Source organism: Fusarium sambucinum, chromosome I (assembly GCF_050947815.1).
Source record: "Fusarium sambucinum isolate potato_lamoka chromosome I, whole genome shotgun sequence".
Classification (NCBI taxonomy): Eukaryota; Fungi; Ascomycota; class Sordariomycetes; order Hypocreales; family Nectriaceae; genus Fusarium; species Fusarium sambucinum.
The window spans coordinates 4606810-4620908 of NC_139294.1; the positions used below are offsets into that span (position 1 = coordinate 4606810).

The 14099-nt window shown below is 48.0% G+C and overlaps 3 protein-coding genes across 3 annotated transcripts; 1 reads left to right on the top strand and 2 right to left on the bottom strand.

Moving 5' to 3' along the window:
* Positions 1-5082: 5082 nt before the first annotated feature.
* Positions 5083-5676, top strand: FSST1_004204 (uncharacterized protein; the record flags this gene model as incomplete). Its single annotated transcript, XM_083230357.1, has 1 exon — positions 5083-5676. The coding sequence occupies one exon, from the start codon at positions 5083-5085 to the stop codon at positions 5674-5676; it is 594 nt and encodes a 197-aa protein (XP_083087634.1).
* Positions 5677-6502: 826 nt separating this feature from the next.
* Positions 6503-8691, bottom strand: FSST1_004205 (C2H2-type zinc finger protein; the record flags this gene model as incomplete). The annotated part of the gene is made up of 2 exons (XM_083230358.1): positions 6503-7470; positions 7521-8691. 2 exons carry the CDS (start codon positions 8689-8691, stop codon positions 6503-6505), a joined length of 2139 nt encoding a protein of 712 aa, XP_083087635.1.
* Positions 8692-12161: 3470 nt separating this feature from the next.
* Positions 12162-13338, bottom strand: FSST1_004206 (alternative oxidase-domain-containing protein; the record flags this gene model as incomplete). Its single annotated transcript, XM_083230359.1, has 3 exons — positions 12162-12371; positions 12430-12828; positions 12886-13338. 3 exons carry the CDS (start codon positions 13336-13338, stop codon positions 12162-12164), a joined length of 1062 nt encoding a protein of 353 aa, XP_083087636.1.
* Positions 13339-14099: the final 761 nt, after the last annotated feature.

Sequence of the window (14099 nt, forward strand, 5' to 3'; positions counted from 1 at the left end):
AAGGAGGGGAGAGAGAGAATTCACGGTGATGAGGAAGTGAATGGTTTGCAATAGCAATTGGACGAGAGAAGGGAAGAGACACACGCCCATGGATAACAAGTACAGTGTATTCCTTAGGTACCTACCTACCTTTCCTTCGGTTTGGACACTTCAGGCCAAGACAATTGGAATGGCCAAGCTGGGGGGGCCAATGACGCTAGATTTGCTCCTTTGGATCGTCAGGCAGGCGAATTGCTCAGATGTTGTACTTGGTTAATGCTTCAAGGCGACTGGTTAATGTACAGAGTGAGTCGATGGAATTGACAGGGAGCAGCCCCATTAACAAGCATTCAGTCTACCAGTCAGGCAAAAAGGCGGGCGGGCAAACGCGGGAGCAACGCAAGATCCATATCCATAGGTGGTAGCTTGGTACTATGGAGGTAATAGCCGTACAGCGGGAGTGAGTTCTCTGTACCTACGCTACAATGTATCGATGCAGGGGGACGTGCTCTTTAGGTTGGCAGTTGTCCATTGCACGTTGAAGCCAACCTAAGTGCCAATCTATATCACCGCCACCAGATGCAAGCCAGAACCGGAGTGTCTAGAAAGTGCACGCACTACTGTAAGAATTTGAGAGAAATTTTATTTTGTACCTGGATGAGTTGAGATGAACGTTCACAGATACGCATAACAGTCGATTTTGTCTGTACTGTAACAAACGCCAATATTGGTCGTCGTTCCCATATCACTATCACTCAATATCACCAGACCAGACCACACGATCCATAACAAATGTGCACCCCCTCTGTAGAGTCCCCCACACCCTCACAACTCCCTTGAGAATCCACATCACTTGAAGAGGGAAATACTTCCAAGTCTCTACCTTATTTCAGGTCACTCATTTACTTTCTCAGCCTCAACCTCTATCTCTAGTTTGAAACCTTTCAATACAACTATTTTCCTCGTATATACTGTACTCTGCAAAGTACATAATAAACACCATCATCTATCGTGTTGTTGCACATGCACGTACGATCCACCCGATCCAGTTCAATCTAGCCAACCACACAAAAGCCCGTTGATGTTGATACAGGTCTGCAAGGTCAGGCCGCAGCGCGAGCGCGTGGTTGGATCAGATCCCTTCAAGGTACGTGTTGGTGAAGCCCAATGGAGTATCGAGCCCAGCCACCCTGAATCTCACATGCGCATTCTACTAATTGAAGCAGAGGAGAGGTCGCAATGCCTAAAGCCATCCGCTATGCGCGCCCAATTCTTTTCGGTGAAGCAACGGAGGAGATATGCGACTCATAAGTTTTCGTACAGAGAGTGATCAAGTATTGCACTATCCATTCCGTCGGCTGCAATAGACGATGGTCCGGTGGTGCGATCCCCGTGACATCACAAGGGGTGTCTTGCTGTACCACGGCAGGCCAATGCCAACCTCAACTCTGAGACAAGGTGTGAGATTTTCTTCTTCTGTGCATTACCTCGACTCGAGGCCAGAAGGCGAGGGCGAGGGTGAAGGCGAGGGGCACCACGATGTGTCTCACTAGCACAACTCGGGCTTTCTCTACATGCTGTTATGCTATGCTCTGCCACTGTGAAGCATGATGAGACTATGGAGCACATGCGGAAGGGCAGTATGTCTACTCTGCTGCATCCTTCTTTTTGCTGCTCATACAGGAGGGTAAGGCAAGTTCCTCTCAGCTTTCGAGAATGCCCTGGTAAAACGAACGATCCGTTCCCGTTCCCGTCCCCCACGTCTTCCAGTTTTCCATGCCATATCTCAGCCTTGCATAACTTTCCTACTTAGAACTTGTTATGATATCTGGTTCCCACAACGACCACTAAAATTAAGAACCACATGATTATAGAAATCACTAGGTTCTACACAATGGCAATTGGGGGAGCGGGTATTATGGAATGGCCCGAAGGAGGCTAGAGTTGGACAAAAAGATCGCCAGGTTTAAACTCGCAGTAGACAACGTACTCTGTACTTGGATCAACAGTAACCACCACACCTTGTGCTGAGGTGTTTGCTATCACCCTGAGGACACCCTTCCACTATGTAGGTAGGTATCTCGGTACACACACAAACTCTTCTTTTGTTGCGCTCCCGACTATTGCGGCAGATGCTTGTCGGGGATTAACTACAACTCGACTCTCAAGTGAGTCTTGGGACGATTTGATGGGCGAAAGAAAGCGCTGGACCTTGTCGACTCACTTCAAACTCTGCCGATGCCCCTCCAACCCTTCAAGACCCTGCGCCTTAGCTCTGTGCATCATCCCAGGTCTTGACTCAAATAGGCATCGCCAAAACTCTCACCGCCTCCATCTTCCTGCATCTACACTGCCATGCGCCGAAACCTCGTTCAAAAAAAGCCCGCAAATTCAATGCAGTCGATGCCACCTGCTTCGTATGAATCAGGACTGACGACGACACCAGCAACGTGTACGTACGTGGGCCGTTGAACCACTTGATGGGGCCGCTTTTATGCACATACATGCGTACACACACATATTCCGGACATACGCCAAAGGTCTGTATGTGCAATTGGTAAGTAATAAACATTCCATGCATCCGCAACAAGCAGTGAGAGAGATAGAATGAGAGATAGAATCGTTCGTCCATCTAGCCCAACGCCCCCATGGCGGTCAGACCTAAGAGACAGAGCAAGAAAAGGGTGAGTATTGTGCAACGATAGTTGCGTGAAGATTTCTACCCAAGATGAGCGATAGCGAAGTCGGCGATCAGCGAATGACCCATACTGAGGGTCGATAATTAGTTCCTGTTACCTCAATAGCCGCAGCAAGTCAGTCATAACCGGAGACACTGCAATGCCATGCTATGCCATGCATAGGCGACTGATGCGATTCTATCTAATGCGAGCCTCGTCCGTAGATCACTCGTTCCTGACTATGGTAGCTGCAGGCAAATCGACCGAGATAGCCCTGCACTTAACTTGCCGCAACCTAGGAGACTGTCTTAGACTTGGCCCTTGACTGCCGGTATAATGCAAAGAACGCCAGTTTACCTGTTCTAGCCTGCAACCTGCAAGACGGGCCGCATTTCCATGTCTCTGTATCGCTTGATGAAGCCTCACACGACTTTGCTAGTCAACACTATGTAATGAATTTACCATAGGAAAACTGAGTGACAGATGCAACTTCACTCACTCGGACACCTACCGGATCGGGCCGTGGGGTTGGTCTCGGATATGAAAACTGACGCCGGCCATTAGCTTTATTTGTTCATAAGTGAAGCAGATCTTTTTTAGCCTCGACATTTTGATTTCCGAGGCGAGACGGATTCTACTCTTGTTATTTTTTCAAAAGAAGAAGAAGAAAAATCATAGTGTCTTGGGAATCAATTAATAAACTCGCTACAACACAGATGTTAAGGTATATCGGATGGAGTCAGTGCTTAAGCTGATGGCAACAGCCATGCTCATAACTTCTTTAATGGCAACCAGTTCCTTTGTCTTGGCCTCCTCGTTTTCGGAGCACGCTCTCTTGTTCTGGCAGGTGGTTCCACAGGTCTCGGAATCTCCCAGACAGCCCTGATGAGCCGGACGGGCAACTCGATCTGGCGATAGATAGCCTCCGGGCCTCCATAGCTGAGGGAACTGTAACTGCGACTGCGACTGCGAATGTAACTGTGGTCGCCACGAACTGGAATTGTATCCATACTAGTAGGCACTTATAGTGATAAAAGCGAACAATAATAATAAGAGTATCAAGGTATTCCAAATGCCTGGATGAGTGAGTGATAAAGGTTCAGTGCACGGTTAACCTTATCGACTTATTGACCACGTTAATTAAGCCGTTCATCGTTCGTATTTTAACCTTGTCCGGAGACATTGAATCACACAGACTGCCCCCGCACAGGTTAGTAGTTTAGCAGGCTTTATTCAACATTACACCTGTCTTTGACTTTGATGAAGATAAATCGAGTCCAATTACAAGTGATTAAATTTTTCTAACTAAATGCCGGCGCTAGTTTTTCCATTCCATGACATTTGAAAGTACCCAGCTTGGCTAGATATCCCATTGTCTGGATCTTTGAAGCATTTCTGTTCTGTTGGTCTAGACCGGGCTCCTTTCCCGTCTCCATACACCCACTGTAACAGTGCCCCATCAGCCACTATGGACCTGTCCTTCCGTCCCCGCCTACAGGGCTAGGTTAGGTAGCACTGTACGGTGCAGGTACAGCCCATGCCCAGTATATACCAGTGTATTTTTATCCCATCAGCCACCGTTTAGTTTAGCCTCAACTCAACCTACTCCAAAACGTAACCCAACCATACTCATCCAACACAATCCTTCATTATTCATCCTTCTGCCTATCGCTCACATTCACACACCCTCAACGTTCATCCAAGTACAGCAAACAGGTAGAGCCAGAAGCAGAGAGGCGAGGGCTGTAAGACTAAGTCTTCATAACCCCGTTGGCTGGCCTGTTCCTTTTCCGATACGCGCGGGCGCCTATTCGCTTCTCATCTCGTGCATGCATCAGAAGCGCAGTACACATCCGCTTCCTTGTTTGCTCGGTCGGTCGGTCGGTCGCTCTGCTCCGCTTGTCGTCGGATTCACAAGCTTTCCCAGTTCAAGGAACAGAGGCGTAGAGCAAACCAAGCCAGGAGGAAAGGCCAAAAGAATCGAAACGGCAGTAGCAGCATCTGTGAGGCGCAGACTTTGGTCCTTCTCTTCTCGGCCGTTTGGACTTTTTCCTCCTTTCGATACTAGAACTCATTGCACAACCAAAGCATACATTTCTCTACCTTGAAGGATAAAACAAACTGGCGACACTGTTCTTGAGGTCTCGATTTGGGTCCCTCCTCCACCACTCCGGATGGAATAGCTATCAACAGTCCTGCCATCGACAATGATCATGTACGCCTTTGGATGTTACATCAGGATAAACTTGTCAACATTACTGTTACTATCACCAATATCAACAACCTCTAATCGTTAGCCTTTGCTTGACATCGTCTGACGAAACCATACACAATCGCACTCCCCTCTCGTCTTCTTTCTCACGGCAGCCGGAAGGAGTTCGAAATCTCTCTACAGTGCCAAACCACTCTGCCGACCTTATCAAAGATGCGCACAACTCAACTTCTCTCCATCTCAGTCCCTGTCCCGGGCACTCTTCCCCCTGGCGCTGTGTTAGCTGCCTTGCAGGCCGTTGATCCATTCGTCGCTCATCACCGGACCGTGACAAAGTTGGAAGAAGTCCCAGCAAATCCGGCAGACACTACGGAAGACCCCTTCTTTGGGCCCTTTGACGACACCTTTCGCGCCTTTGAGATGCAGGAGCTTGTCAACCTTGCTCCTGGTCTGGCTAAAACGATTACATATAGAGCCATTTTCCAAGTCATTCCTGATGGCCTGCGTTCAAGGGCCAAAGCCCCTGTAGGCGTCATTGTCCGAGCTCAATGGCAGGTACGCCAGCAGCAGCGTGACCGATCAGCTACTGGACCAATATCACCGGCAGGCTCGGACAGCACGGCGTCGGGCAGTACGACGACGGTAGAAGGAGACGAGTTTGAACTTCATGAACAAGTTCTTCTCGAGGCCAATTCGTTACTGATGCCCTTCATCACAGAATCATGTGTGTCAGTCCATCGCGAGATTTGCGAGAATTTCATGGCCGCAACGTTCAAAGAATACTTTGGAACATTTCCAATGCATTGACTGTCCCGGGGCGAATCTGATATGGTTTCATAACAAACTGTAAATCGCAAAAGCACGGCTGGGGCTTGCAATGGCGTGAATCAAGGAAATGTTTATGGGTGCTACTACATGGCGTTGGTACGGTCATTTTTGGGTTTGGAGTCATATTCACAATTCTTTCCCTGACTACTATTTTAGTGTAAAGATATCCAAATAAGAGGGCTTTCGATGTCATATCTAACCAGGAGGAGCTGGTTAGTTGATCGCGGCGGAACCTAGACGTCAATACTGGTTAAACATGGTGTTTCTATGAATGGCAACAAACAATCATCTTTTCTTGAATATATTTGCATTCGTCCGCAATCCCATCACATATGTCGTTGTGTTTGTTAAACTACTAATATAACTACATTTGTTCAGTTCATTGTGTCTATTCGATATAATCAAGGCGAACAAAACAAGTTCATACGGTCGAAGTAAATACCCCTCTTATGCATCCCCAGCAAAACGTGTAAAAACAGACTCAGATTGGTATCTATACGCGTACCGTCTATACCGAACCACCACAACCCAAAGTATACAAAAAAGAATAATAACCCCAACTAACACATACAGCTGCGATGATATAACAATCGCATGCATGCCATCTAGAAACGCTCCTAGGATATCCGTCATATCCAGACAACAGGAAAAAAGAAGTTCAAATCCGCTTACAGGGCAAGACGGAAGAAGAAAAAGAAAAGCAGGCTGCTGGGAGAAAAGGGTCTCAAAACAGGTCGTAAATGCTGGGGCGAAAAAGACATTGATCACGTTGCGGAATATTCATCTCTTCATGAGCGAGACCGTACTACCGGCCACCGAAATCACTGGCATATCCCATCTCGCCAAAGCCTTGACCCATGCCGCCCTCACCAAATCCTGTTCCAGGGCCACTTACGTATCCGCCGTCGTCGTTTTCGTCGTAGTCACTGGCATCAAAAGAGGAACGGCCACTGACTTCATCATCCATGCCGGAATTTACATCAGGGGTTGACCAATTCAACTGAGCCAGCGCAGGGTACTGTGCAAGAAGAGCTGCTGGGAGCATTGGGTTGCCCGATGGGTCCATGGGATAGACAGGACCATCCATGGGCATACTAGACGCAGCCGCCATACTTTGTGCCATGTTGTGTTGCATTCTTTGTTCTTGCCAGAGCCGTTGTCGCTCCATCATCTCTTCGTCCAACAAAGGCTTGATGCAGATACGGCCCGCTTCCGATCTGAAGTGACGGCCCAGGGCATCGGCTCGAGCAAACCTCCTACCGCAGCCCCACTGACCTCCGACCTTGAGATCGCCTTTACACACAAATTTCTTCTCGCCAGAGTGCAGACTTTCGTGCCGCTTGCGGTCGTGTTGTCTGGCAAAGGCCTTTCCACAAACTGTGCATACGAAGGGACGTTCATCGGTGTGGGTTCTCAAGTGTGAGCGCAGGTTATAAGCACGCGTGAATCGTTTGGGGCACAGCGTGCACTGGAAAGTGGCTGGATGCTTCTGAACACGCTTGGTGGCGCCGTTGTCCGGGTTGTTCTGATACTCGGGATCCGCCAATCTCAAAGCAATGACGTTATTGGGCACTGCTGATGTAGACTGTCTTCTCCTAGAAGGCGAAGTGCCTGCTTGTCTATCAAGAGGCGACAAAGATCTGGAGTCTGAACGCGCCGACAAGTCGGCACCTAGAGAAGGCGACATCATGTTGACATTGCCCTGGCGACCCAGCAAGCCGCCGCCAGGGTGGAACGGGTCGGTCACGGCACGAGGACGGGATCTAGGACGGCCTGAGACGTGTTAGATGGCTTCAGCAAGTAGATGTTCATTCTTAACATACCTCTGTCTGGTGGGGTCAAAGAGTCTTGGTCCATACGCGACTTGGGTGTATCAAAAGCACCCTGCTTGGAATTAGTGGGCGCGAAATCAATGTTGATGGCAGGAGGAGCCATCGACGACAGATCGGCGCCTGAAGGCTGAAGGGTCGGGAAAGCCTCGACAGGCGCATTGACATCGGGGTAGGTAGAAGGAACTCCATATGGGTTGTGAGAAGTTGCCAAGCCAAAGCTGTTTTGATTCAACTGGTTCAAGTCGGGCATCTGCTGAGGAACGATGCGAGGACTAATCGCGGGACTATGAGAAGGACTACGGCCCTGGTGCCCAGGACTACCACCGATCTGGGGGTCGGAAAGACTAAAGTTACCAATACTCAACACTTCCTGGTATAAACCGCCATCCGAAGGACGATGAGCAGGCGAGTGCCCGCCAATATCAGTCTCGAAAGACTCGGCACTAACAAGATTTGGCGATGGAGCAACGGACGAGACATCTGAGTATTCAGACGGTGTACGACGGTGGCCCTGGAACTGAGGTCGGTTCCAGTCCGCTATTTGATTTGGGAGCAGAGCATCTGCAGGGCCGAGAGAGGCGTGTCGAGAGTGACTGGGCGGGGACGAGAATTGATGCTGGTTAAAAGCAGGTGACTGGTGAGCGGAACCAGGCTGCTGAGCATCGTGCTGGAATAAGTGAGGAGGAGTGGGCGAGTGATGCCCTTGCGCCGCCATGGTATTCATATCGTTGGGGTTCAGGGTAGATTGGTCAAACAAGGGGGCGTTAAACTGGTCGCCCTGGCCACTGGTATTCGGAAAGAGAGAGAAATCGTTATCGTTGAGGTTGGGCGACAGGTAAGCCGTCTGAGACTGGCTGTTGAAAGGCAGGGAGGTGCTATTGTGGTCGAGAATAGCGGGGTCAGATAAATTGGCCTGGCCGAAGGAGTTGTTCTGCTGCTGATGGGCAGGAGGAAGAAACGAAGGCGACTGTTGAGGGCTCAGGAAACCAGAGTTGCTGAAGGACTCGTAGGACTGTTGCGTAGACTGATCGAGTGTGAGACCGAGACCAACGGATGGATCGTTATGCTGATAGGGCGCCGGCGACGGGGAGTGAGAGTGGTTTATATGAGGCTGTTGATGGCCAGTCGAAAGCGACCGACCCCGATGAGCTTGTTGATCCATGGTGTTTCCGAGTTTAGAAGCAAAACGCAAGCAAAACGAAGCCAAGACGGAACGAAACGACGCAGACGAGGCAGACTTTGGCTGTCAGCCTTCAGGCACCGTGGCGATGCGATGCCGCGCGGGGGGCTGTGCGCTCACAGGGTGATGCAATGGGCGGGGGAGCGTCCTATCACGACAGCCGACGCGTGGAAGGGTTGCGAAGCGCGCAGTAAAAGGACGAGATGTCAATAAAGTAGCGTAGTGTTGAAAGTAAAATGGTATGAATGCGACGTAAAGAAACAGCTTGTATGCAGATGGTTTGTTGGTGATGTCGGGGTGTTGTAGGTTGTATTGGGTTGGGTCGACAGCATGGACAGAATGGTGGAGAGAGTCGGGTCAGGTTGTGGGCGGTGGGATGGATTTGTATTCCGGGCATGTACTTGTACGCGCTGCAGGTAGTAATAGAGCTAGGAGGGCCGGTAAGGCATGGTAATAATCGATGGAACCTAGGTAAAAAGCCCAGTCCAGGGCGGGTAAGATTAAGGTGATTGGATTAGGTCGGTCAATGCTTCTTGGGGGGTGTGTGTCTGGTAATAGTAGGTAGAGTACCTAATAGTAAAGTCAACCTATACCATGGCAATTTATTTGATTACTATAGTACTTTGTGAGCCTTTTTCTTTTCCCTTGTCAATACCTATAAGGATGAGGAGTACTCTGTAAGACGGAATGGGGTACAAAGGGAAGCGGGGAGGATAGAGATGAAAGTGGAAATGGAAATGGAAATGGCGGGCAGCTGTAGGTACAGTCAGTATCCATACCACTAACAGATAACTAGCAGCAGATGCAAGCCCGTCTGTTACTTTTCCGCTGGAACGGAAGGGTTTCTCTGCTCTTACATGCGGCTGGTCCCTTTTCGTCCAGAATTCCAATAGAAGCCCATGCAAATGGGGCCGGGTAGATCTCCAACGCCTACATAAACGGACAAAAAATGAATGGATGATTGGATTGTATTACTAACAGTACAGTGCTTACACTTCACTACCTACACGAGGCCAGGATAGTCTGGAGGCTGTGCAGAGACACGTCGAGGGTCCTCGAGGTGTTAATAACCCCCAGATACGGATACCCAGTCTATCAAATCAGTAAAATACATACCTTAGGTCAGACCAGGTTCTGCTAATTTTAAAACAATATTGGGGATGGTTTGATTTGTTGTAAGCGAGGCAGACTTGCTTCGTGGGATTGTAGAAATCGTGATGTCGCTAAAGTTGCTCCTAGTATGTGACTAAGTGAGAAGTGAAAAGTAATACGGTGGATGGTGGAAAAGACATCACTTTTTGGCGAACAAACCTTTAATTCTGCCGAGTTAATATGATGTGGAGATCTCATCACATGCTTGTCATTAAACTGTATCTTATCCATCTTTCGGGAGATACCAGAAACTCATTGAATCTTGCTTGAATTAATCCACTCGCTTTCTTAAATGGTGTATCTCACCCACTTGTTTTGGATTGGTGGCTCTCGGTAAATGAGCATCAGCACTATTTAAATACCGAGTTTACCATTTTATTAGCGGCACTTTTGCATACCTACCTGCACAAATGGCATTGATGAATGCTGCTTGGCTGTGTTTTGTGAGCTATGAGAATGGGCAGGCCGAGGATATCCTTACCCGCAAGTATCAACGTATGTGTTTGCAGCTACGGAAATATCATGACTGTCTGTATTTTCTCGATAAACATTCAACTACACTGTGCAGTACAGAGTACCCGGTGGGCATATGTCGGTAGAGAAATAAGGTAGACGTTTGTCCGGGTTGTTGTTAGAGTTTCCCACTAAGATTAACAGGAAACCGCCGGATTGAGTGGATCTTATTACCTGTCAAACCAGAGAGAAGTTTCAACGCTGTCTGATTGCTGCCAGTATTTAGGTCGAGGGCGCGCTTGTTATCGAATCAGCCTGTCTCAGACAAGGGTAAGCCAAGTTCAACTCTCAACTCTCTGGTGCACATTGCAGTCCACAGTACATATACGGCTGCTCATAGGTAGTTATGGATGTCAAGTGAATGCAGGGGACGAGTTGAATCACATCAAACCCTGCATCTCTATCACTCTTTCGACAGATAGTCGTGTCTAGATAGGTAGTCTTACAATGATGTGTGTTATATTGAGATAAACCCACATTCCATCAAGTGACTACTTCAATCAGTCTAACCACAACCTACGTAGCACAATTTTCAGAGCTTATAATAGACATCCGTTGACCAACCGACTAATTGGACGTTCCTGGATCGTCGTTTTGCACTGCCTCTGGAAAGTGTGATGCTTCTAGTGCGGCTTTAGATCACCACTTACAATGTGTTCAAGGATGTCTAATACGTACTACATTGCAGTATTAAGTTACACTGCCCCCAGCCTTACACGCGGCCCACGATCTGATCCCACAATCTGAGGCGGTGCTTTTTTGTTCCCCATTAAAGGAAGATTGACTAATGGTGATTCGTGTATAATCTGTACCTACAGGAATAATCAGTGTTGTAAGCATTGATTCAGTGACATCAGTTTCAGCTTACATGTCTACCCTTGTCATATGCCCCTGCCCCTGCCCCTGCTTTCTACTCCCGGTCGGTGACAACCGAGTTCTTCCTTTTGTGTTTGAAGATCCTCACAAGGCAGATTTTAGTTTTCGCATTAACTTCGAGGTTCGTTAGTTCTTGTTTGTGATGACGCGGTCCGTATCCAAGAAAACTAAGCTTATACGATAATGGTAGGCAAGAACTGGTACTAACAAGAAGTCGGTAGCAAATGGATTTCACTTGAACTCTCGCCCAGAGTGGTAGGACCATGAAGTTGAGGAGCTGGAGCAATGAATACTGGGCTTCTCTTATATTGTTTTTGCGAATCGTACATGTAAAACGAAGAATCTTCAGGATATTAGAAAATTGGCCACTAAAAGCATAAGAGACGAAATTACTTATGCGCCTAAGACTATAGTTCTTCGACTGCTTATTTTTATACGCCAAGACTTAGGAGGCCAACTTTTCTGCTACCAACTGGTTTTGCGTTACTGCTTGTGTTAATATCGTTCAAGATGTATGGTTTCTTTGCTACTTTAAAGAGTCAATACTAAATGCGAATCAAACAGTTTTACTTTGTACTCATCTTCACATACAAATGTGAATTCGATTGCCAACTACCAAAATATTTGAAATTATAAAAACTCCAAGTTGATTTTCAACTTACATCATATCGCCCGATACTCCATGAAGTGCATAAAGAGTGGGGGTTCTATGCCTAAAACGCCAATAAATGCCAAAACTCCGTCGTTGAATGTAAATGTCGTTGAATGTAAATGTCGTTCGTACACGTGATTTTCGATCCGTCTTTCCATCCTCTATTACACAAACAAAATGTTTTTTTTTTTCGGGAAATTTCAACACAACCTGCAACAGACCTTGAGGCATGTCGCTCTTATCTCGGCATTGGTCGTCTTTAGATGACTTCAGCTCGATCGTAACCGGCTGCCTTCAAAGCAGGTCTTGGTGGTTCGCGATCCTTGAATTCACTGACGAATGGGTTTGGGTCGTCGTTCTGGTTGAGGTTGCCCAGTGTATGGTTGACTCCTCGATGTGTTGCCTCATCGGCCCGGATGTACAGGATCAAGTCCTTCATCGTGCGGTGCTCCTTTGGCATCTTCCAGTACTGAGTGGTGTTGTTAGATATTCATGCCGCATACCAGCGTGTGTTATAAGTATCATACCTGAATAGCAATATCGGGGATTTTGAACTTAGGATCACTCCACTTTGGCAAGTTGCCGTCCTCAATCTCCTTGATACAGCGAGTGTAAGTATGGACGGCCTCCTCCTCGAGATAACCAACAAATCGGTGGACAATCTTGGGCGAGATGAGGTACGAGACGAATAAGCTGTTGAAGAAAACGCCCTGAGCACCAATGATCATCATCTTCATGAACCAACCAGGCTCGCACATCTTCATGAACGTCAAGAGATGCATTCGCTCGTTGTAGCTCTCCTCGAGCAGTGTTTCGATCCAGCCGTTGTCGCGCTTCATCCGTCGAAGGCTGCCGAGATGCCGTAGCATACCGCCAACCATTCCTGGAACACCAGCGACACTTTCCAAGAAGATAAATCGGATCAACTGGTTCATGTTAGGTTTGATCCAAAACTTGAGTAGTGGAAAGAGTGCATGACTTACCCATTGCGCCTCTGTCAGTGGCTTCTGGGCTACGATGGCGGTAGTTGGTTTCGTCTTGTCTGACTTCTGGTCTCGGTCCATGCCTGTTACTTTATCCATACAATACCTGGCAACGCGGACAATCTTCCAGGCAGTCTTGTCACCGAGAGTCTTGGGTACTCGGTGGGCAGGCTCAACGGCCATCATCTCCTCGTATGTGTAACCTTCGTGTGGCCATGCTGGCCTCGTTGTGTGGATATGCGGTGTCTCTTTGACGGGGAAGAAGTCACGAAGATGGTTGATTGGTGTCGATGACAAGTGTCGGTGTTGCTGGGAAGCAGAGTAGCCGGTTCGAATAACAGCGGGCGTTCTTGAGAGAGAATCTGGGGAGGATAGAGTTCGAACAAGGCTAAGGGTTGCAGTCTTTACGGCCTGCCTCGAAGCCTGACTGTGTTGAAGTTGGATTGACAACATTTTGAATTCGTGAGACTCTTAATTGGTAGTCGTGTGGGAGCGTACTCCTATTGATGATAGAGGTAACGGTTTGATATGAAAGAGTTCATGATATATAAAGCTTCTACTTGAGGAGGTACAGCCTGACTTTTATACATTCTTGAGACGGAAGCCCTCGGAGAAATATTCACCAAGCTAAAGCAAGTTGATTATGTGTTTGTACCACATACGGGTAAGATTACTGACTCGTATGCATTGAGCTGAACAATTGCTGACGAGAGACGTTACAAAGACCACGAAGAGAGGCCGGGAGAAGACGCCACAAGGTGAGTGAGTAGTGGTACCTTGAGCGTGTAAGAGAGTGCGGCGTATGCGGCATGCCTTCTGCCGCCCACTAACGGACCCAACTTGTTCCAAGTCTAACCAAACCAAGCCCGAGAGACGAGCCAAAATCTTGGTCCTGTCATGATATCCGCAAGAACCCAGGCAATCGGAAGCGCTAGAGGCTCAAAAGTTGTGGCTGCCACGTGAGTAAAGTTGATCGGGAGGACTCGGGTCTTGACACTTGCAGGGTCAGGAAGTCTTGGGAATCACTTACTGTCTGGCATCAATCATTGTAGCAATACAGAACAAAGACTCGTAGTGCGTGCTACAAACGGGCCTGTTCTTAATTGCCGCAATCTTGCGCTATTCTAATTTTTTCCTTCTCATTTTCTCTATCGTACTTCTTTAAATCCCGATCTAATGCGGGTATAAACGGACAGGACGACGAATTGGGATTC